Below are 23,862 nucleotides of genomic sequence, written 5' to 3'. Positions count from 1 at the left end.
TGAACGAGACTGAATAAAAAGCAAAAGACCCATTCTTTTTCTTTTTCTTTTTTTGCCTGTCCCGTTTGGATCTTTAGCCAACAGAATTGTTGTCTGAAGGCCAAAAAAGATGCTTAGCGAATTTACTTTACCAAGTGGATCATCATGGCCTTGCCATATTGGTCCATTTGATTGACCTTTATTATAATTATGTATTTATTTGATTTTATTTTCAGTTGTTACAGACGGGACAGAGATGACTGGGGGATAGGACAGGGAGAAAGAAAGAATGAAAGAGAGGGAGAGAAAGACAAACTGGAAAGAATAGATAGTGAGGAAGGAGGGAAGAAAGAAAGAAAGAAAAACACCTGGATCACCTGTTGAGAGAAGAAAAAAACAGAAGAGAAAACAAACAAAAAAGAGCAACATAATAAATATAACACTATCACAATAAACTAGCTAACAGTAGATAACAGTAGATACTAAATATTAAATGTTATTGTGCAGCACGCAAGATCAACAGCACACAATGTGCTTTGAGGTAGCAGCCAAGAAAGGTGTAGTTTGTGTCTGTGAACACCCGTGTGTATACCTGTGTGGATCAGCACGCTTGTATTCAAAAGGTTTCTCCATGTAACGATCTGCTAGGGAGTGTGGGGAGCCATAGCCCCGTCCCCCAGGGCATGAAGCAGGTATGGAGGAGATCCAGGCCCCAGACATCCAGAGGGCCCAGAGTACGAAGACCCAAGGAGGACCACTAAAGGGGCAACCGTGCCACCCTCCTGGGAAGAGCTGAGGAGAGCCCCAGATGAGGGGTCACCCAGCAGCCACGGAGCCGAGGCCAGAGGGGGTTGCAGCGACGTGCCTCTTTTTTTGCAGAGCCCAAAAGACCCATTCTAGTGACAGATTTCCATGACTACGTTGTACATGTACAATAACAATAAAGGGCTATTCTATTCTTCTATTCTATTTCTTCATTAAGCCATACATTCCCTTCCTTTTTTATCTGTTCTGATGTTCCAGAGCTGTGGACCTTTAACTGTGAAAACGCTGTTTTCTGTTTGGCTGGTTTTTAGTCGTTACTAACTGTAGAGAAATTATCTCACGCCCTCTTGTAGCTTCAGATGTGCCTTACTCCCACTTGTGAGAAACAGAGAATGAGCGTGTGGGACATGAATAAATCATGTTATGGTATTCTAACATGCATTTCTGGCCTGGGAGAATCTGCCATATTGGAGCCTGGAAGGTTTTTTTTTTCTCTCTGACTGATTTGCCAGTTCAAGTGTCCCCAAATCAAAAATGAATCATTCTGTTCATTTCAAACAAGTATCCGTTTAAGCATATCTACTGTTTTATTATGGACTAAAAGATTATCATTAAGAATTAATTTTGTTATTCGGAATTAAACAGTTTTTTGGGTTTTTTTTAATGATCGCTACTCTTTCTGATACAGCAACGTTTATTAAATACTGGGCTTTGTTGTCAAAGGAATTTCCCAAATGAAATGCGTCATTCAGCAACAACACAGAGATGAAAAAATAAATTTATTTAGGAGCCGTTTATATTTAATTTACGATCTTTTTTATTTATTTTAACATCCTGCCAAAGCTATCATCAGTATCATCAAGAACAGCTCCCACTTACAACTCCATCTAACAGTCGAGTGTCTGATGAGAACAGAGGGGATTCCTCTTAGTGTAGCTTAATACTCATATGGGATTATACGGTAATCCCACACCCACAATGTGCATGCGCAAACAGAAGTGCGTGCGTCGGACGAGGGACGGGTCGCTGTTAATTCAACGACAAGCTGCGAACGCTCTTCAGATTCCCTGTAGAATGAGTGTGGGTGATAAAGTAAGCGAGGTAAGGTCATCTTCAACACTTTGTCTTTCAAAAAATACGGATTTTTGCTCGGGTGTGACTGTCAACTTGAGTTTGTCGTCCCGTCTCAGACTGCGGGATTAACTCCGTTACACGCAGAGCTGCATTAAGCAAATCAGATGACCAATGAAACAATAAGATGTCGTGAAGACTTAAGCATACATGAGTTCGACTGGTAAACAAACCGATAAGACCCCCCATAATAAATAAATTGCATGGATACTTATGGACGGTTACAATGGGCTCTTGTTGCCCTGTGTGAATAATTGCACCGTGTGGTGACCCACTTGGCAGACAGACTCCCGGGTATTCATATTCACGGCACAAAGCAGCTCCACAAGGACACTAATTTAAAGAGTTCCAGATGAACCTGTGAGCATGTACACTTATTCTTCCTAGTGGTATTTGACTTTATTATCATTATTATTATTATTATTATCAGTTTCTGCAGCTCAGAGATCAACACTGGCAAGCAGTGTGCACATGCTGTCTGTCTCAGCTGAATGATGTATTCAGGTTCTTCAAAGTAAACTGACAATTATCAACAAAAAGTATGAGCCATGTGGTTGTTACTGAAGTTGCCAGTTGTTTCTGACATAGCTCTGTGCTTTCTGCATGCAACAATTGCTATTTTTCCACTTTTAGTGTCAATGTTTTGTCTTAAATATGCAGTTTGGCCTCACAGTCCTACTGTCAAACAACACGAGTTGTCCCAGGATTGTACAGGATTATACTTGTCGTCTTGTCCCACATTTTAATATAATCTTATCCTGGCATCAGATAACAAAGACTAATCTTTTGGGGGGGTTTTTTAATTCGTAAAACCCATACAGTGCACATGCTGAACGCATGTTTATGTTAAACGTATCCATTAACATTTTTGTTTTACCTGTCTTGCAGCTCCTGGGGACTTAGAGGCCATTATCACAGTGGACTCAATCAAATCTTGACCCAGTGCCTTTTTTTTGCCTCACACGCTATAAATTTGCAAAGCATGCAAAGGTGCATATATTTTCATCTTGAAAGGCAACATGCACCCACAATAGCTCATGGACAGCAAGTGCTTGGCTGACATATTGGCATCTGCGTCTCTGCATCGAGGTCAGGATGTCTAAATGTGAGCTGATAGAGCTGCAGGATCTCAGTGTAAATGATCCCATCGAGCTGGCCGCTCCAGCTGTCCACGTAGCCCCGTCGACTGCAAACCTGGGTCATCCCAGCCACTACTGTGTCGTCCGTCTGGTTGGAGATAACGTCAGCATTGAGGCCTCTGGTCATCACACAGGAGAGACTGGTGTGGGTCATGATTTCCAGCCATACAGTCATGCACATCTCACCTGGTGTGACCTGTGTGGTGAATTCATCTGGGGGCTTTATAAGCAGAGTTTACGCTGCACCAGTAAGTACTTCCACAAAAGATTTGTTTACAGGATAATCCTGGTTATAATCTCTATTTCTCTCACCGTCAACAGTTCCCATGAAACAAACAAAACAAACAAGTAAATCCTGATAATGCAGATCTTCTTCTTTCACATCACAGACCTCCATCATCCCCTAAACACAACTCTAGCTGACAGCCTGACTATAAAATCAGTCAGTCCCTCCAAGCGTCCACATCCAAAGCACAAAACATTTTCCGACAAATGCACTGCTGATTCCTAGTAGAGTAAAGTTTGCTGAAAACTGTAGTCTTTTGAAGTTTCTTGCTATACACTCAGATGAAAACATCACACAGTTGCTGCAGATTTGTCCATGATCCAAAGCTTCTATTGCTCCACTTTCCAAAGGTGCAAAGGTTAGGTTGAGATAGATAGATAGATAGATAGATAGATAGATAGATAGATAGATAGATAGATAGATAGATAGATAGATAGATAGATAGATAGATAGATAGATAGATATTTTATTGATCCCACAGGGGAAACTGTTGTGTTACAGCAGTAGGAAAAAGAATAAAAATAATCAAGTCTACAATAAAACACAAATAAACAACAAAATTAAAGTAAAAAAACCCACCACAGGTGTCTAGTAAAGGGTTTATACTATGAGATGTATTTATACAGCACTGATAAAAACAAAACAAAACAAAGAAAAGTAAAAAATGAAGTTATTCTTACTTTGACTGTGTTTTAACTGACATTGTGTGAGAGTATAGTGCAAATTGCAATTAATAAATAATATTTACACTATGAATCTAAGAAAAAGAAAAACAACTGCAGAATGAAGAGTTATAATACACCTTTATAGAGAACATTGGGAATGGTCTCCTGACGCCTTCTTCATGGCATCAGAGTTGATTCAGTCTGAGGTAGAAGTGCCTCTGCTGCCTCTGAGGTGTGGAGTGGAGCAGGTGAGATGTTCTGTCCATGATGGAGAGCAGTTTGTTCAGTGACCTCCTGTCCTCCACTGACTCAAAAGAAAAAAATCTAATTCTGAAAATCCCAGTAGATCAGCGATGCCTGAAAGATTCAAACCAGCCCATCTGGCACCCACAACCACACCTTCAAGGTCACTTAAATCACCTTTCTCGTGATTGGCTGATTAGATATTTTTGTGAACGAGTGGTTGATAATTTTATATAATAAACTGGCCAGTCAGTGTATATAAAAGTTATATATTAGATATTTGTTTTTAAAGATTCAAATCTTCCTAATGAACAAGTAAACTTCCCATCGCCCCATCTGCCGGGGAGATTAGAAGTAGAGAGTCGAGCAACAGAATCACAAATTCACTTTGTTCTTTTGTGAAAGTGTTTGAACATTGGAAATAGAAACAGCGTTATTCTTTGATTAATTATGTAGTATCCAAATTCAAATTCAAATTCAAATTCAAATTTTATTTGTCACGTACACAGTCATACACTGTGTACGTGGTACAGGGTAAATTTAACTGGGAGAATAAGATAAAATATATAAATTAAAGTTGAAAATAAAATAAAATAACTGTACAACAAAATACACAATATAGAACTATATAAGAATGTATGAAGAAATATAAATAAATAAATATAAATAAATATATACACAATAACAGCAGCTGTACAAGTATTAACTGGAAATGAAGAATATAATGTCCAGTGTTGTGCAATCCACATTATGTCTTGTGCAGTGCAAATATGCTTAAAGTGATTTAAGTGATGAAGTGAAAACAATGTCCAGAAAGTCCAGTGTGTGTGTAAGAACCATGTGTGGGTCAGTACTGTGTGGTGGTGTGATTGAGAGACCGTATCGCCTGCGGGAAGAAGCTCCTCCTCAGTCTCTCTGTGTTGGTCTTCAGGGAGCGGAATCACTTTCCTGACCTCAGCAGAGAGAACAGTCCGTTGTTGGGATGGCTGAGGTCCTTCACCATCTTCCTGGCCTTGGTCCAGCACCGCCTGCTGTAGATTGAGTGCAGGTCAGGGAGCTCGGAGCGGATGGTGCGCTCAGCTGACCGCACAACCCTCTGTAGAGCTCGTCTGTCCTGCATGGTGCTGTTCCCGAACCAGGTTAAGATGTTTCCCGTCAGGATGCTCTCTATGGTGCACGAGTAAAAGTTCCCGAGCACCTTGGAGGGCAGTTGGAAGTCTCTCAAGCATCTGAGGTGGTAGAGACGCTGACGGGCCTTTTTCACCACGGTGTTGATGTGACAGGACCATGACAGGTCCTGCGTGATGTGAACTCCGAGGTATTTGAAGCTGTCCACTCTCTCCACTGGGCACTCGTTGATGACAGGGGTCTGGTAGTTCCTCTCCTGCTTAGTGCTGAAGTCCACTATCTGCTCCTTTGTCTTACTGACGTTTAGAAGGAGGTTGTTCCTCTGGCACCAGTTCTCCAGATTCCTAATCTCCTTCAGGTAGGCCGTCTCGTTGTTATCAGAGATCAGGCCCACCACGACGGTGTCGTCAGCAAACTTGATGATGGTGGTGGAGCTGGTAGTGACTACACTACCAGCTCTACCACATCCAGTCAGTAGTTTAGGGTTATTACATTAACTAGTGGAAATATTTAATCATTGCCCTTTGAAGAAGGTGCTGAAATTGAGATAAAGCAAATTTTAAATAAATAACTAAAAATATTGTGAAACTAAAGCGAGAACATCAGAGGGCAAACACAAGAAACAGACAACCCATATCCACACATATGGCCAATTTGGAATCATCAGTGGCCTTATCATCCATGTTTTTGGACTGTGGGAGGAAGCCAAAGCACAAGGAGGAAACTCATGTAGGCACAGGGAGAAAATGGCTACACAGGAAGCCTCCAGCCATTCATGAGGTTCAAACTGAGGACATGTGATGTATTCTTCACTTTCTGCATCACATGATTTATAGTATGTAGGATTCATATGTTCGTTTTTCCATTCATTAGGAATTTTATCACACATTTTTTCCTAATCTGAAGGAAGCTCTGGAAAGCATCACATTTTGACTTCCTGTGTGCTACATGTAGAGCCAGGGAGCGTCTTTTTTTTTTTTGCCTTCCTGCTGCATGCAGCAGTGCGCTATGAAGCAATTCGACACAGCCAGGTTTTTAGGAAGGGAAAACAATTACGACTAGAAACAACATGAGAAGAAGCTACACCGCAAGTCTTGACATATATCACCTTTAGTGATTTCTCGCTCTCTTTTCGTCTCACTCTCATAGACTGCAGCTACACTTGTCACTACCGGTGCCGACCGTCCATCCAGCTGGACTGCATGACACATGGAAGTTTGTTAGCAGAGCCTGCAGCTTTATCTGATGACTGCATCGAGACAGACACAAATGTGGTAAGGAAAACAAGAACACTATAATAGCAGTGTATTTGTGTAGACAGCAGTTTTCATTTGTATTTTTTCTATTTTCGTAGCTACAGAAAAATTTCAGTAGCTTGTTATTTATTTGTACAACTAGGATTTTTTAGTTTTGCACAAAAATAAAGTGCACTTAACTCTTCCTACATTCATATGGAGTAGGTGGGTAGGTCAAATGGAGGGAAGCTGCCCACTACTCTTGTCTCTGGTTCCCCACAGGAATACTTGGGAGTATAGATTTTAGATTATTTTGGAATTTTTCTTCTCAGTTCACTTCTTTTGGCTGCCTGGTCTCATTTATGATTGTGCACCAACCAGACACAGTCAGATCCTTTATTTTATTTTGTAAATATTAACTTTATAACTGATAATAATATCCTTTTTTCAGTACACCTTTTACTGGGAAAACAATCAGAACAATTTAGGGGCCTTGTTGTAGAAGGATGAAAGTGCATTTACAAGGCTTTGGAAGTTCTAAATGCCTGCATGTTTGGATGTGTTAGGCTCCTGGGAAAGCTGCAGCAAAGTATTGAATTCAACAAAAATAAAGCCATTGGTGTGGTTGTTATAAGTGCATTTACAAATATAGAAACATAAACATAGAAAACATTAAAATAATGCCGAGGTTTAGATTTTTCTCCACTAAAATCCTCTGAAGTATAGATGAGCAATAACATGAGGGGAAAATTGTCACTTAAGATAATTTAAGCAGATCCCACTGGGAGTAGGTTTCCCCCTCCAGATGTCATTATTGCGTTTTTACTGTCAGTGAGGAGCAAATGGTAATGGTGATGCTAGAAGAGCGACTCATCCTTTACTCAGGAAGCCAGCAGCTGGGAGATGAACCTGCATTTCACTGTGTGTTCATCTTTCTTTCACAGTAATGTACTGGTGAGGCTGTGGCATAGTTTATCAGGCTAATTCTTTTTTTTTGGTCAACTGTTTTAAGTAAATATTTCTTTATTGTTTTTTTCTGGCTACATAAAAAGAGCTTGTATTGAGCTGACTTTTTTTTTCATGCATTTGTTTTATTTCACCTTCCCTTTTTAAAGCCTAGTTGTGAAGGCAAGATTTCTGCTCACTGTATCGTGGCTTATTTGTTGTTCTTTCCATTTTCTTTTCAGGATGAACAGATCGAGTTGGGTAAACAGGAGTTAAGTGTTAGTGAGATTCAACAGAAGGTGAAGGAATACAATGCTCAGATCAGCAACAATCTCTACATGGTGGATGTGAGGAACTGAAAAAAACAGTTTCATTGAGATTCAGTTAAGCAAAAAATGTGCATTTTCATATAAATACATAGAGTTGTGGTCAGAGGTTTGCATACAATCATTATGATTGTATGTAAACAGAAACCACTTTGTTGCTATATGTCTGTGAAGGTTCTCAGTCATCCAGGTCGTCGTTGTCTAAGGAGCTTGGAAAGAAAAGTGTCTGGACTTGCTTTGTTGCCGGTCGCTTTCTTTCCAAGCTCCTTAGATTTTCTCTGATCCACACAGGGTTAAAAGTATACATACAAACTATAATATATAGAAACACCGACAACTAAAAACTTCTCATTAGTAATCATGATTGACTACAATGGGTATAAAAAGCAAAAAGCATTAAAAATAATTTGTTTTAAAAGCACTCATTGGATTGACCAATAATCAGAACAATGGAAAAGTCCAAGGAACTCAGTGAAGATCCAAGAAGGACGATCCTAGAGTTACACAAGTTGGCGTCATTAGAGCCATTTCCAAACAACTGGCGCTTCCAAGATCATAGGTTTAAACAGATGTACAAATGGACAACTTGTTTCACCACTTTTGAAGGGGTTCAAACCATGAAAGAGGCCCCTGTTCCAAAATCAACACCTTCAAGCTCAACTAAAATTTGCAACTGCTCACGTGGACAAGTTTGATCGTCAGCCAAGAAAAGATTGAGCTATTTAGCCACAATGACAAGAGGTATGTTTGGAGGAGTAAAGCTGAGGCTTTCAAACCTAAGAACACCATTCCAGCTGTCAAGCATGGTGGTGGTAGCATCGTGCTCTTGGGCTGTTTTGCTGTCAGTGGTACTGGTACATTGCACAAAGTGGATGGAATGATGAATAAGCAGCACTATCTCCAAATTCTTCAACTTCGCCCTAAATCAACAGCTAGGATACAACCAGATAGTTCAACAGGAAAATGATCCCAAACAAACATCAAAACTGGTTTTGGAATGGAGCAAAGAAAAAGCAGGCTAACATTAAGCTTCTGGAATGGCCTTCCCAAAGCCTCAACCTCAACCATACTAAGAATTTGTGATCTACTATTAAAAGCACCATGCCAGGAAACTAATCAATTTAAATGAACTCTACCAGTTCTGCCAAGAAGAGCAGTCGAATACCCAGCTAGAGTTATGTCAGAACCTTCACAACATGCAAAGGGATATTTAACCAAATATTTGTGGGGTGTATGTATGTATATATGTGACCCTGTGTGGGTTAAAGAAAAACCAAATTCAATTTAAACTTGTGCAGGCAATTCTTGTTTTTTTAGTCATAAATGTCTGACTACAACCACATCTCAGCATAGTTATGTAGATGTGTGAACATATTTCTATTCATAATATTTGTTGATAATGTATTAAACCTTTTAATTCCCATTTATATGCTATAAATCTGTCCACCCTTCAGAATAAAGATGGGTCCTACACTGGTTTCATCAAGGTCCACTTTCAGTTAGTTCGTCCCATTTCCCTCCCTCCTCCCCGTCAGAGTTTGAGCTTGATGCAGGAAGATGATTATCAGGGAAGACGGATGAAGCGGCGGACATCATTCTACCTCCCCAAAGATGCTGCAAAGCACCTACATATAAGCTCTGAAACACGGGTACGAGAAGTCATCGAAGCACTGCTCAATAAGTTCACCGTTGTGGACAACCCGGCAAAGTTTGCCTTGTTTGAACGCACAGAGAGACAAGGTCAAGGTAGGATTCCTAATATTGCATTGTTCTTACAAACTAAAACAGAACCAATTGTTGAATCGTGAAATTCTGCTTCTCTTTCCTCTAGTGTACATGCGTAAACTGTCTGATGATGAGCGTCCTCTATACCTGCGCTTGTGCGCTGGCCCCAGTGAAACAGTCTTAAGCTTGGTTCTGAAAGAGAACGAGACAGGGGATGTAAATGTAAGTTTCCATTCTGTTCTGAGAAAGATAAACTTGTCAATATATGGTGCTTAGATGGTGAATTGCTCTCTTTCACAGTGGCATGCATTTAGCTTTCCTGAGTTGTGCAATTTCCTGCGAATCCTCCAGCGGGAGGAAGAAGCACACGTGAGAGAGATCGTGAAGCGCTACGCTCTTGCTAGAGACATGATGAAGCAAGCCATGGCCCGGATGACTACACCGGGTTGACACCGAGACACTCAGCTTCACACTGGAATAATTAGAAGACATTCTTCCATGAAAAGTGTCGATAAGAAATTTTATGTCATGGTAAAGGGGAATGAAATAGCTCAGGTGATGATGTTGTATGGATTAGAGATTGGTAATAAAGCAGGGAGTTTGCTGTAATATTTAATGTGAATTACTTAAAGGTTCAGTTCAGGGTGATTTTGATCTAGTACAGCTATGAACTGGACTGACTCAAAACATATGAAATTGTTGTGGACTAATTGATCACACTTCTTTCTTTAAACATCATGCTGCTTGATTAGATTATTTAAAGTGACATATCTTAGTTTATCTGGTTTATCATCTTATACTCAGTTTTATTCATGTTGCGACGATGTTTTTTTTTAAATTGTGGCACTTTAATCAGCCTCTGAAAATGAGTTGGGTAAGCTGAAATGTGTGGATGTTCAGATGATCTAATAAAATGTGAAAAATGGCTGTTTAATATGAAACTTTTGATTATTTCTAACAGCGTGCCCGACTAGAAGGCCCATCGTGGGGGACCACAGTAGTTTCCACATGAATATTACACTCATATGTGATTGTAGAATATCTCATTCAAATGTAGGTATTAATATGCTGATATGTCAGCCTTGATTCTTCTAGAAGGGCTTTTGACAAAGTCTTTTGAATGTGGCTGAGATTAGGCGTCTACACAACAAACACACTCATGTGGGCCCACAGTGGGTAGGCGTGGGGCTGTGTGGACAGGGCAAACCCACCCTTCATTGCATGTGGGCCCAGTTGGGTGTGTTCACACAGGGATAGCAGCAGTTTTATCCTTTGGAGACCCTAAAAAGTTTTCTGTGGACAGCCCACAATGTGCTTGCCTACAGAAAACTGCTTTGGGCCCCACATGGGCAAGTAGTTTTGTCTGTGTGAAGGTTTCTGTTGGCATCCCTTAGCAGCTTTGGATATCTGCAACCCACTGGTGATCAGATATGCCCTACTTCTCACCCTAAGTATCAAGACCCACAGTGAGCTGTTCACTGTAGGTCACCGTTGCTGCCTCTACTTCTAGCATCTTCATTATTACACTTGCCTCCCTCTCAGTCACATCCATAACATGCCATATCACAAAGCTCAAAACATCTGAAACTGCTTTCTTGAATATTACAACACTGGACCTTTGGCATGTGGTGTAACTGGATATTGAAATCATGGTTGAGCAGCTGACAAATCAGGAGCAACTGCGTGATGTTATCAACATGGTCCAAAATCTGAGGAATGTTTCTGGTGAATCAGTGCCATGAAAAATTAAGGCAGTTCTGAAGGCAAAAGGGAGTCCAGCCTGGTACTAATAAGGTGTATGTAGTAAAGTGTCCAATAACTGTATATGTGGCAAGGGGTGGCTATACTATTGGCTCATGAGCACGGGTGTCAAACAAAAGACATGGGGGACCAGCAAAGACTCCAATCTGTCCCAAAGGTTGGCTTTGGAAAATGCAGAGAACATAAATTTTGGACTTTTAGTTTTATTTTGATAGGTTTTCCAGCTTTTCCTATTGATGAAGACCTCCATCTTGGTCATACTACACCAAAGTAATTCAGTTATAGATTTATGTAATTTGGCACATTTACTTCTTATAGTTTAATCCCAAAGAATCGTGCTGATCTTTTTTTTCCCCATCTACTACAGCAGCATTTCTTTATTATGTAGAAAAAACAGAGAGGTGCTGTTGAATTAGCACTTCTTTTTTAATATTAAGCTATCTGAGGAATTAAATGTGTAGTTAAAATTCTATACACTTGAAAAAAGGGACAGTTTCACTAGTTTCGGCCCAACATGAGATCAAAACGGACAAGTCACTAGTACTATTATATTCCTGTCCACGTGATGGCGTTAGCTCACCACAGCGTCTCTGCACCAAGCTTCAGAGGGAAAGGACAGAAGAAGAACGTGGCCGTCAGATAGCATAAACAACTTAGCGTAGCTTTGTGTGATATGAGGTCTGTGCTTGTACAGAATTAGCGAGCCAGTAACATAAATTCATCAAAGAGAAATTCTTACCTACGAGCACACTGCTGCGCAATTTAGGTATGTGCTCCGCTAAGCTAAAGCGACGAGGAACAGCACGAACTGTTAAATCAGTCCATGCTAGCCCATGGCGACGTCAGTAAATGTTATTTTGTTTAGGAACATGTTGACCTGGCTAATGCTAGTATAAAAGCTAATGGTGATGTTAGCAGACGGTACATAAAGTGACATAAAAGCAGCTACGATTAGTGCAGCCGGGATAAGTTTCTCAGCACTGGTGACAAACTGATCTTGGTGTCGGGAAAGGCTTACTAGCTAACTGCTATGGCTTCGAAATGTTACCGAGTCTTCTACTAGACAGATAGAAGCAGATATTCATGTTGTTGTGTTTGATTTAAACTCCATATCTAACCATTTGTAATTCGTGACACAGAAGCGTGACTGCGTGCGTGATTTTTGGCTGCTGTGTTATTCTAGCACCGTCATGCTTCTGGCCTAGAGCAGAAAATGATCATAACTGAACTCAGTCCGGACTTGTCTTGTTTAAAGAAAAGTCAGGTCTCGGCCTTTCTTAAAGTAGCATTTTGTAAAAATGACTAAATAAATCAATACGTGCCATTATGTTTTGCCTGAAAGCAGCTAAAGCTACCCTTTATTTGCCACTTTTCACAGGTGTCACACCCTGAAGGCACATTTCATCTTGTACAGTAACACTGTAGCACCACTGGCAGCCTCGGGACCCGAGAAAATAATGTGCTGCAGCTGAAGATGGGAGGTAGCGGCTCCAAATCCAAAGGATTTTGGCCTTTTTCTGGCTCAGGTAGTTCAGACGATCCAACCAAAGATGGAAATGAGCAGACACTGGCAAGAGTTCGAAGTTTCCCGGGTGCCACTCCTTTTGTCTTTACAAGAAGAAGGTAAATGTAATGTCGTCATACCAAGACACTCATTTATGACATTGTTGTTGACTTGTGTCGTTTTTAATTAGCAGTCTGTGGGTTTTTGAGTAGACTGAGGTTCCAACTCAAAAGCAGTGCTCGAAAATGATTGTTTCATGCATGTTGTCCAGCCTTATTTAAACTGGGCGATGTATGTGTGTGATGATTTTGCAAAGATTTTGAAAATATTTAACAGGAATGTGATACAGTGTGTTCTTTCGGAGGGGGGGAAATGTAAAGAATGGTTGAAAATGTTCTTTGTAAAAATGTTTTCGGTGAAAACAGAGTTACACATTCACCTTTGGGCAACACTATTGAGAGAGAAAAAGTCCTAAGATTTATGGTGTTTAACCAGTGAATCACACCAGATCAGCTGACATTGTTCTTCCTGCTAATGTGTCCACTATTTTCATTCTCCACACTGTATTTAGACTGGACACAAGCAGACTTTAACAGACCTGTAGTGGTTTTAACTACCCTCTTATGCACCACTTTTACACTGATCTGGTTGTTTGCTTTTCATTTTGTTTTGTTTTTTTTCCCCTCACACTGTTAACCTTTTAAAACCAGTCGTTTAACCCACAGGAAGACACTGTTTTCATTTTAGCCAACATTTCTTTCTTTCTTTCTTTCTTTCTTTCTTTCTTCTTCCTTTTGCACATCACGCATGAAAGGGAAGTGGCTTAAGGTGTATTCAGACACCTTAAGTTTGACATCTTAAAACCACACTTATGTGGATGTAGTGTTCTTTGTGGTACACAAATTAGAGTATGTGGACCAGAAATATTTACACAATACGTGCGTAAGAAGCAAGCTAGCTTGTGTGTATTAAAAATAATTACTGTGCGCAAGTAATTTTGTGTCTTTGCTCCAGCTCAATGTTCTTTGATGAAGACGGTGACTTGGCCCATGAGTTCTACGAAGAGACTATTGTGACAAGAAATGGCCGTAAAAAAGCGAAGCTGAAGAAGATTCAGAAAAACCTCACACCTCAGGTGAGGAAATTAAGATTTTAAAGCAAGACTTTACACACTAACACCAGATCTCTGTAGCATATGTCCAAATCGTTTTATTTTCTCGTGTCCTCACAGGGAATTATAAAGCTGGACCATCCGTGCATCCATGTAGATTTCCCAGTTGTCATCTGTGAAGCCTGACAATGTCTGAGGAGCGTCTCGGACTAGCCACTGTGTCAACTCCGTCCTTCGGCTTCCACTGCAGATGGAAGCCCGAACCACCTTTCAAAATAACATGATCTCTTGATATATTTGATGCCCTTATGTGGACAGGCTGATGCATTGTGTGCTGAGCCTCTGCATGTGATCTGTTTTTGGCTTGTGTGCAGTTAAGACACAAAATAGGTCACCAGTAGGGATCTAGAATGGTGCCAAGCTGGGGAAAATCAGTTTACAGATCTTGGTTTGTGTGCATGTAAGTGTGACTGTGTGCAGATTTGGGATGACACATGACTGAGGCCTGAATATTTAGCAGTAGATTGTCTTCTGGTTTGATTCATAAAACTCAAAGAGCTGAAGGAGAATGTAATGTTCTTCCCTCCAAAGGGGTCTGAGCACGAGTTGAAAAGTTGCCAGTGCACACTTACGTTTTTTGACATTATGACTCGCTTCATTATGCATGGAACAGGATCTACTTATGGGACAGCCCAATGAGTTGACAATCAGTGGCTCACAAACCCTTAATGTCACAATTTAATGTTGGAAGGACTGGCTTCAGTGACCTCAGAGCCACAAGATGTGCATCGCAGCAGTGAGTCTAATGACAGATCCTGTTGTTTTCTTTGCTGGTTTGACATACAATGTTTAACTTTTAATTTATTATAACTGTTTTTTAATTACAAAATAAAATGCTGAATTAAATCACATTCCTTCTCTGTATCCAAACTTTACAGATGAACATTTCAATGTACCGTAACTTCACATAATCACAGTTCATTATGAAATATTCCAGTGAAAATCAGTAAGAGCAGTGAAGACAAAAGAAGATTAACATGGACACTCGTGTTAATCTTTTGTGCTTTTTTTGGCCCTAGACAGTCGTCTGGGTTTCTATATTAACAGTGATGGATAGATAACTACAGTTTAATTACACAGAGGTCATGGTGGGAAATTTAGATCTTCTAGCAAGGGGAGGGGGTTAAAGCCCCTGCCATATATGGTAACCACACCTGACATTTGTAATGTGGTTAGCTCTTGGAATTTAGACCTGCATGGGAATGGCATCAACTAATCTTGGAAACTATTCAGGTGCCTTCTGGGAATGTGGAGTCATGACTATAAAGCCATCAGTCTGGCCCTGGTGGACACTGCATTTTTCACGAGTTTTAATACAAGTAATCACATTAAATTATGTTATTAAAGGTTTTAAAATATTTCAAGTTTTGAGGATTGGATTGGAGTACTTTTAAGTTTTCAGTAGTTTGACTTGCCAAGGCTTTGCTATCCTGTTTGAATTTGACTTCAGTAAAAGAGTCAATTATTTAAAGAAAGATGAACTTTTATATAACTCTCAAAGCTCATAGAAACTATTTGCCAAATAATCCTTTATATAACAGGCAGTTGAATCTTTTTACAGAGTTTTTAAACACTGGAGTGAGCAGAAGGTGGATGTGTATTTCAAATGTCGCTCTTGACCTCCACCTACAACGAAGTTAGGCACTTGTAGAGGAAATTGCGATGGCAAACCAGCACTTGGAAGTAAAGCGTGTATAAGAGCATCTGCTAATGAGTTATGGATGAAGTTAAGACAGAAGTAAAGACTATCAATGCAGTCACCATGGGAAAGGGTTTTTTGACAAAGCTGTCTAATATTGCTCTTCTTAGAGGATAAAGAGTTTAGTGCCAAAATCCACTACACTTTATTGCTTTTATGAAGTGTCTCTGCTGCAGTCTTTGGGCTTTCCCCCTGCCCCCTCTGTGGGTACGTACTGTTTTCAGTCTGGGGAAGACATGCCATGTTATTACTTTTTTTGTTGTTTATTTTCTCACAGCTGAACAAATATAAAAGGCCACGAGGTGAATTGCAGTCTCAGGATTAATGAAATTGACTCAGCAAACCACATATCCTCTGGTTTTGCTGACAGGTCACATGACATTTTAAGCCATGCAGTAATGTCAATATATTCTTTTGTCTTTTTAAAGGAGTATTTAAATTATTCCAGCTTCTAATAGATATATCTGACAGCTTTTTCTTAAGGTGTAAGTAATAGCACAATTGGGTTATGAAGGTCAAGAATGAAAACGTGCTTTGTTGTTATAAGCATGTTGATGAGTTTTTCTATAAAAACTCTTTTCAAAGGAAAGAGTCGATAACTCAGATTGTGGAAAATAACTGGGTGGATTCTGATTAAGTGGAAAACGTGCACCTCAGTCTAGTTTACATTTCATTTGTTATTGCTGAAAACCTGACACAATAACAATCAGAGGTCACATACGGCAAAGTGTTACATGTTACTTGGAGTTTCTGGTGGACATTAAAAAATGCTCTTTTGGAATAATACATTTTGTGAAAAAGAAAAACACAGTTTCAACAATGTTCTTATAAAGATGTGTGGAAAGAGGCACCGAATGCAACGGGAAACAGTCTGACAAGGGCAAAAAATGAGGACAGGACTATTTTTATATTCTGCGGACTGATGAGCGACATGACACGAGGCACAAAAAAGACAGGTGGAAGTAATAAATGCTACGAGACAGGAAGACTTAAACATGATACAGACAGAGTGGAAGACAGAAGGAACAAGCCCAGTGATGAGAAGGAGAAAAAATACCAGCAAAATAATAGGATCAAAACAGGGACCAGAAACTCTGTAAAGTGTAAAGTAAAAAAGTAAAACTCAAAAGCTTTAACAAAAAAACAACAACTTTTACATTATTTTATACTTTTAAATACATCAACTTTAAATACAGCAAATATCCTATTAACCAAATGTATTTAAGACTAGCTGTGCTTTAGAACGATGCTAATGGGGTGCCTCCCTAATACATAAACAAACATTATTTCAAAAATTACAGTTTTATCTTTAGTCTTCTGACTGATAAAGGAGAGGTAGAGTTTACTGGACACATATTAAATAAACAAATCAACAGAATAAACAGTTTAAGAAATTAACGTTTTAGCTGATTTTAAACTGAATTTATGCGTGTGTGTGTGTGTGTTCAACTAAAAAGGCTCTAATTTTCACTTCTACATATTGCAATGCTAAAAAATCTTAGAGCTCTAGACTAAATGTTTATGTGTATTCATAATGGATGGTGGGTGCTGTCACTTTGTTCCTGCTCAGGCTCCTCGAAAGCTGCTGTCTTTCTCTGAGCTCTCACCTTCGTGCTCTAGCGTCTGGCCCTTCTCCACCTCCTCCCCTGATACTTATACATCTGACTCCCCTTCTACAATTTTGAGTACAATCCTTTCTGTCTCACTCAGCATTCTGCTTCCTGAAGTATGGGCGTAGGTTGAAAACGGGACTCCTGCTGTTTATAGTACTATTTCAGTACTAAGTTGATGTTAATCTCATATTTAAGATAGAAGAACATTTTTAGCAACACAAAGATAATATCTGCAAAGACATGAGTTAATCTCCTTTGTTGCTATAAAAAGTGGAAGCTGCAATGCCAGTCACTTTGAAGAAAGTCAGTGTTGTATGTTGGTCAAATCACTGCAAACAAAAAGCTCAGGCTGTCTTCTTGACAGCTCAGGAGGACACATATAGATTGCATACATTTTTATTGAGAAAGAGGTCTCAGACTCCTGTTTCTCACAGAGGAGACTGAAAACTATGTTCAGATGCAGCCTAGCAGGAACCCACCACTTACAGTAATCTGATTTAATTAGCTGAAAGGGAGCAGCCTGTGTGTCTCCAAGTGTCACAGTAAGTATTAAATTACTGTGATATTACTTACCATGATCCTGACAACATATATTAGGATCCTCGCACTGGATTATGTATTGTTTTGCAAAACCCAATGTGTTTGTGTGAATGTGGCCTACCCATGTAAAATTTACACTTGATTCATGTAAGACCCAGCAGGCAAAAATCCTGTTTGAGAAGTAAAGTCACACCACTGAGTTTTAGTGATGAAAGTAGCTTCCTATATTAACTACCACGCTTTAAAATTAAGACCAGGTAAGAATATAAAGTGAGGGGTTTGTACTTGCGTGTGCAACTTAGTGGTTAAGAGGTGGGGTTTCCTTGACATTTAAATAGCAATGAACAACTGTTTTTGTATCCTCTGTTAGACAGATCTCTTAGGAGAACTTTCTAGACTCTTGGCACCGAGCACAAGGACTGAGCTGTATTTATTTTTAACAAGTGGACAGCTTGATTGATCCACTTTCATTTGGAGATTATAAATTAAGAGAAAAGACTGCTGGTAAGACACATAATTACTACTCTTTTAAAAAATGACAGTTTAAAAAAGAAATTGAAGGTATTCACAGCAGTGGCATAGCACTTTTTAGTGTTTAAAAAATGTTTAAAAAATATCTTGAGATGTATAACTGATGCTATCAATTATATTTTAATGCAGGGGCACATGAGATGAGACATGAGAGTTTTTCTCGCTCTACACTGCCTAACAATTCAAATCAACCTCACTGTAAAGGTGACAAACTAAGCCTAAACCTAAGAGGTCACCATTTCCAAAGTTTAGTGTGATCTGCAGGTCATTTAAGCTAGTTGATGAAAATGCATCAATCATCTATAGTGCATATCGATTTAAATACACTATATCATGGATACTAGACTTTTTTTAAGCAAAAACTTTCGTATAGTTAATATTTTTTAGTTTGCATTTATTAAGCTCTTGTTTAAACAAAAGGAAGCAAAATAACCTTTTCATTCCACTTCCGAGTGCTGCAGTTCATCCATTCAGGTTAGGGTGATAATCAGATCTAAATCAGGAGCAAAACACTAGATTTTAATCTAAGATTCGCTTTTATCAGTGAAACTTCCTTCAGGGCAGAACTCGAAGAACAGGCTAACTTGATATTAATTCACGAGGAGGGGGGTAGGTTTTACTGCTATGTACATTTACCCTCAAATTCAAGCCATATGAAGCTGTGATCATGGTGAAATATTTTATTCTGTAAAGTAATGTGAAATGATGGGAACACTGTTGGGAAGATAAACGGGAAAACGCGGATAAAATACGTCTTTCAATAACTGAACACCCCCCTACTCAGGAAGTAAATGCAGTGAACTGTTGTTGCTCAACTCACCACTCCTGCCATGGTCTGGGAGAATTGATTAATTAGTAGTCATCGATATGCATAGAAAAAAGTGAGGTTATTCCTCACATGGAAGGGCAGTGGAAAATAACTTACCCGACGATTACATGAATGGAATAAACTTAACTTCTCGGCTTCAGCGGAACAGGTTAGAATGGACACGAAGAAGACAGCCGTTAGCTAACTTAGCACGGTAGTCCGTTTCAATGAAACTTTGAGCTAACGGCGAGGTAACGTTCGGTAATGTATTTATATAAAGTATATATATGTGTGTATATATATTTTTTAACATTACATGTTTACCAGTAGCCTATTTAGCTAGCCTCCCACAACTATTTTCAAAGTAAGTAAAAGTAGTTTTAATTTCCTTCCTGAAGAATAGAGGAAGTTTTTTTGTATGACTTTATTTGGTATTATTTGAAAATACAAATGAGTAATGAGGTGATAATGTAGTAATAGCTCACAGAAACCTTCGTGAGCAAAGCTCGCAAGCAAAGCTCGCTTGCTTTGCTTGCGAACGATTTCCATATCTATATATCTAAATATATAGATAATAGATTATAAATAGATTTGAACTATTTCGTTTAGGTTTTGGCTGAATTTAACAAAACTGCTTTGTCTTTTACAGACAAAGAGGGGTGAAGGGTGAGCTGTAACCATGGAGGCTGCATTTCACCCTTTCTTCACCACAACTGGCCAGCTGCCCTGGTTGCTTCTGACTGTGTTTACATCGTGGACAGCCTTTTGTTCTGCAGATATAAAGCAGACAAGAAGGCCATTATATACCCAGAAGCCAGTTCTTCTTGCCTGGAATGCCCCAACACAGGAGTGTGAACCACGACATAGAGTAACCTTATCTTTGAGCCAGTTTGACATTGTAGCGACCCCCAATGAGGGCTTTGTGGGGCAAAACCTTACAATCTTCTATAAGGAACGTCTTGGGTTGTATCCCTATTATAAGCATGATGGCAGTGCGGTGAATGGAGGCCTTCCACAGCTTGTCAGCCTCACTGAGCACTCAAAAAAGATGCCCGAAGGCCTTAAAAAATACATAAAAGTGCCAGGGGCAAAAGGTTTGGCTGTTATTGACTGGGAGGAGTGGCGTCCTATATGGGTCAGAAATTGGGATGCTAAACTTATCTATCGAAATAAATCCTATGCAATGATAGCCAAAAAGAACCCTACATGGACCTCAAAACAAGTGGAGAAAGTTGCAGAACAAGAATTTGAGCTATCGGCTCAAAGATTCATGCAGGAGACTTTGAAACTGGCCAAGAATATGAGGCCCAATCAGCTGTGGGGCTTCTACCTGTTTCCAGATTGTTACAACCATGACTACAACAAGAATGGTCTGCAAAACTACACAGGCCACTGTCCTTCAGTGGAGGTGGACCGCAATAATCATCTCAACTGGTTGTGGATGGAATGTACAGCACTTTTCCCGTCAGTATACATGGAACCTGTGCTACGCTCAACGAGCCAAGGGCGCCTTTTTGTCCGGAACAGGGTGAAGGAGGCAATGCGCCTGGCATCTGTTGGGGATGGATTAGCACGTCCTGTTTATGTTTACACCCGACCTACCTATATCAGTCAAACGACTCTCCTAACTGAGGTTAGTTGGCTAGAACAGCATTTTATACAAGACGATTACACTTTGATCAATACAAGTGTGATTTAATTTAGATCATCATTATTATTATTATATTTACATTATGCAACAACACACAAGCAAACAAAGCCAACATTAGCATAAATTTGATGAACATAAATATACTTTTTAAAAAATAAAACTATACCATCTGTTTCTGACGGAGACACACCAATTTGTTGTCCTTCACCACAATCATCTTCAGGTTCTCAATTTTAATTCTTTGGTGGAGTTATTATAAAATTAAATCAGTATTTATAGTCACTTACACCTTCCATATACAGGTGTTAGGAAATCTCATTCAACTGGCAACTAGACATTAGTACTGGATATAAAATGTGTGTATATTTGACTGTCCTACTAAAACACAGGTTACTGTATGATTTCACTGAACAGCCCTGAACTGTTTTTGTTTTTAGACAGATTTGGTCTCCACAATCGGTGAGAGTGTTGCACTTGGAGCTGCAGGTGTAATCTTCTGGGGCGACACCTCTCATGCAAGCAGCAGTGTAAGAACAGTATTTTCTATGCTTCTTTGATGCTGAACTGCTTGGTGATTAGTGGCAAGTCAAGTTAACGTTTCTTTTTTGTCTTCCAGGCCAACTGCTCAACCCTAAATGATTATCTTAAGGGACCGCTGGGTCGGTACCTGCTCAATGTGTCCACAGCAGCAGAGCACTGCAGTCATGTGCTATGTAATTTCAGCGGCCGCTGTTTTCGCAGAATATTGGACAGCGATATATATCTGCATCTCAGCCCTTCAACACACAAGATAACTAGTCAGAGTGGCCAGCTCAAGGTTACAGGAATGCTCAGCCAAACTGAGAAGACTTTTTTCCACAAGCACTTCCAGTGCCAGTGCTACAGTGGGTACAAGGGTGATGACTGTACTTTGAAAGAAAAAGAGCCCAATAGAGCCTCCTCTGTATTAGGGACTTGGCCTCTTTGCCTTTTACTTCCGCTCGGACTCCTTACTCTTCTACATTGAGGAAACAGAGACTAACTATTTACTGTTTCAGCGAGCCTAGAAGTGGACAGTTTAGACTGTTATGCATAAATATGGAAATTATATTGATGCATTGACAATACCAAGTAATCTGAGACCTCCCCAAGCTGTTTTTGTCCTGGCATGCAGACCGATGGAACATAAATATCTGTGGGTAGCAAGTTGCAGCAACAACTTGCTGTCAGTCTGCCCCAGGGCAGCTGTAGCTTGCATCCACCAGTGTGTGAACATGAGAGTGAATGAATAGTGGAATTGTAAAGCACTTTGGGTGCCTAGAAAAGCGCTATATAAATGCAATCCATCATTATAACAATGGGCTGAAATGAATGTCCTACCACCAAGATTACCTTGTAGAAAATCATGCCTAAAATCAGTCTTTTCTCAAAGTAATCACCAGATAAATGGATGTTGAGTAGCTTTACAGGACCTTAGTGTAAATGTTTTACTGTCTCCATAGTGAAGAGAAGCCAAAGATATCTATTTTTGAAAGCTTTTTTTATGATTGGTTTAACATCAGAACAACAACACATGGCTTAAAGTAGAAAAAGTGGATAAAAGGGAACAGACGCACACATATTTACAGGTTATTGGTGCCTCATGGCAAAACAGACACTACATTACAATAGTATTATATAGTATGAATATCGAGCTCTTAAGTGTCTTATTAATGAAATACAAGCCAGTCTTAAATCTCTTTTGTATTTTTTTGCTTAGAGAAACATCAAGGATGGACCTGCTCGTTTTCAGTTCAATATTGTGCCTTAACAGGGCTGAAACCAGCTCTCTTTTGCAGTTGCAGTCTTTATGTCCTTGCTTTATATTGATATAAACTCCATCATGGCTAACAATTTTATTATAACCGAACAGTGCAGAGCAAATACATACATGTTACAAGGTATCCATCAACTTAAATGGATATCACTGTGAAAACAGGTCATAAAACATTAGGAAATATATCAGACTGGCAATTTAAACACAACTTGACACTATAACTGACTGTAGTTTACACATTTGCCCAACAAGCCAAATAGCCCCCAGTTTGATCCTGGGAAGACAAAACAGATCGCTTTAGCGTTTCATCAGGAAGGGCATCCGGTATAAAAAATCTACCAAGTCAAACATGTGGAGCTAACGGCTGTGGCGACCCCTGAAAGCAGGGAGCAGCTAAAAGTTCAATATAACTGATTATAGCTGATTTCAGCTTGTGTCTGATGTACTGGAATAGGCTATATGTTCGCTCCATTCATAACCAAATGTATAGGATTGCTTTGAAATTGTTTTGCAACTGTCTAACTGAATATTAGCCGACTGAAAAAAAATGTTGTGTCAAGGATTTTGCCGGTGATACTGTGTGAACAGCAATTACTGTAGGTACAAGTTCAGAATTGTTTGTTCCCAATATAGCTGAGCAGTTGCATGTTTTATACAGTAGGTACTAGTTTCAGTAGCTAAAATGAGTTATGAAAGAAGCCAGCAGGTGGTTTTTCACAAACACGGTAGTCTCAGAATTGCACAGCTGGTGTTGAATCGTGATGTTATATGTACTTATATTGCATAGGTCTTCAAGTTCTGCACTTTACTTTCATGCAGAGTTGGACTGGGTGTCATTACATGTCGTGAGGGACAAAACTGAGTGAATACTGTCAGTGCATGACAGTGCTATAGTGGCTTTTCGCGTGTAATGTGTCACATTGGAAATACTCTGTTTCACTGTGAATCTTGCTGAAAAGCAAAGGGTTGCCTCGATGGTTGTTATCTCTCTCCATCAGCTTTCATCTAATTTTTTTAAGAAGTATCCAAAAAAATTTAAGCCTTTTTTTTTAAAAATAATAAACATGATATTCTTTTACAGCAAATGTTTCTCAACATATTATTTCAAATAGTATGCAAAAAGCACAAAAATAAAGATCTTGCACGGTAAAACTTGATTAGAACGAGAAGAACGTTTTTAACTATTTAAAGCAGATTTTGTGATTCTGTGATTAGTAATTAT

General features: G+C 39.5%; 3 protein-coding genes across 6 annotated transcripts; all 3 read left to right on the top strand.

Annotated features, from left to right (window-relative positions):
- Positions 1-1,737: 1,737 nt before the first annotated feature.
- rassf1 (Ras association domain family member 1) lies at positions 1,738-10,821 on the top strand. The gene is made up of 7 exons (XM_005932237.3): positions 1,738-1,845; positions 2,764-3,262; positions 6,486-6,610; positions 7,759-7,863; positions 9,297-9,588; positions 9,674-9,789; positions 9,868-10,821. Exons 2-7 carry the CDS (start codon positions 2,971-2,973, stop codon positions 10,015-10,017), a joined length of 1,080 nt encoding a protein of 359 aa, XP_005932299.1. The 5' UTR covers positions 1,738-1,845; positions 2,764-2,970; the 3' UTR covers positions 10,018-10,821.
- Positions 10,822-11,923: 1,102 nt separating this feature from the next.
- On the top strand, positions 11,924-14,852 carry tusc2b (tumor suppressor 2, mitochondrial calcium regulator b). The gene is made up of 4 exons (XM_005932238.2): positions 11,924-12,094; positions 12,707-12,951; positions 13,847-13,967; positions 14,064-14,852. The coding sequence occupies exons 2-4, from the start codon at positions 12,803-12,805 to the stop codon at positions 14,127-14,129; spliced, it is 336 nt and encodes a 111-aa protein (XP_005932300.1). The 5' UTR covers positions 11,924-12,094; positions 12,707-12,802; the 3' UTR covers positions 14,130-14,852.
- Positions 14,853-14,984: 132 nt separating this feature from the next.
- Positions 14,985-23,688, top strand: hyal2b (hyaluronidase 2b). 4 transcript variants are annotated; one of them, XM_005932242.3, is made up of 4 exons: positions 14,985-18,359; positions 19,844-20,827; positions 21,283-21,372; positions 21,462-23,688. In XM_005932242.3, exons 2-4 carry the CDS (start codon positions 19,874-19,876, stop codon positions 21,849-21,851), a joined length of 1,434 nt encoding a protein of 477 aa, XP_005932304.1. In that variant the 5' UTR covers positions 14,985-18,359; positions 19,844-19,873; the 3' UTR covers positions 21,852-23,688. The 4 variants fall into 4 exon arrangements, with proteins under 4 accessions (XP_005932304.1, XP_005932302.1, XP_005932303.1 ...); XM_005932240.2 differs by lacking the exon at positions 14,985-18,359 and adding an exon at positions 18,402-19,363; XM_005932241.3 differs by lacking the exon at positions 14,985-18,359 and adding an exon at positions 18,402-19,455.
- The last annotated feature ends 174 nt before the right edge of the window (positions 23,689-23,862 follow it).

The sequence above is a fragment of the Haplochromis burtoni genome, unplaced genomic scaffold, assembly GCF_018398535.1.
Source record: "Haplochromis burtoni strain Fernald_Lab_line unplaced genomic scaffold, NCSU_Asbu1 Contig_156, whole genome shotgun sequence".
Lineage (NCBI taxonomy): Eukaryota > Metazoa > Chordata > Actinopteri > Cichliformes > Cichlidae > Haplochromis > Haplochromis burtoni.
The sequence above is the reverse complement of the archived record's forward strand: the minus strand, read 5'-3'. Positions and strand labels throughout refer to the sequence as shown.

Bases quoted from the DNA above. Each gene is read 5' to 3' on its own strand.
- tusc2b (XM_005932238.2), top strand. From the start codon at position 12,803: ATGGGAGGTAGCGGCTCCAAATCCAAAGGATTTTGGCCTTTTTCTGGC. The intron at 12,952-13,846 runs GTAAATGTAATG...TCTTTGCTCCAG, and splicing joins TTTGTCTTTACAAGAAGAAG to CTCAATGTTCTTTGATGAAG. The intron at 13,968-14,063 runs GTGAGGAAATTA...GTGTCCTCACAG, and splicing joins AGAAAAACCTCACACCTCAG to GGAATTATAAAGCTGGACCA.
- hyal2b (XM_005932242.3), top strand. From the start codon at position 19,874: ATGGAGGCTGCATTTCACCCTTTCTTCACCACAACTGGCCAGCTGCCC. The intron at 20,828-21,282 runs GTTAGTTGGCTA...TTTTGTTTTTAG, and splicing joins AAACGACTCTCCTAACTGAG to ACAGATTTGGTCTCCACAAT. The intron at 21,373-21,461 runs GTAAGAACAGTA...TTTGTCTTCCAG, and splicing joins CCTCTCATGCAAGCAGCAGT to GCCAACTGCTCAACCCTAAA.
- rassf1 (XM_005932237.3), top strand. From the start codon at position 2,971: ATGTCTAAATGTGAGCTGATAGAGCTGCAGGATCTCAGTGTAAATGAT. The intron at 6,611-7,758 runs GTAAGGAAAACA...TTTTCTTTTCAG, and splicing joins TCGAGACAGACACAAATGTG to GATGAACAGATCGAGTTGGG. The intron at 9,589-9,673 runs GTAGGATTCCTA...TCTTTCCTCTAG, and splicing joins CACAGAGAGACAAGGTCAAG to TGTACATGCGTAAACTGTCT.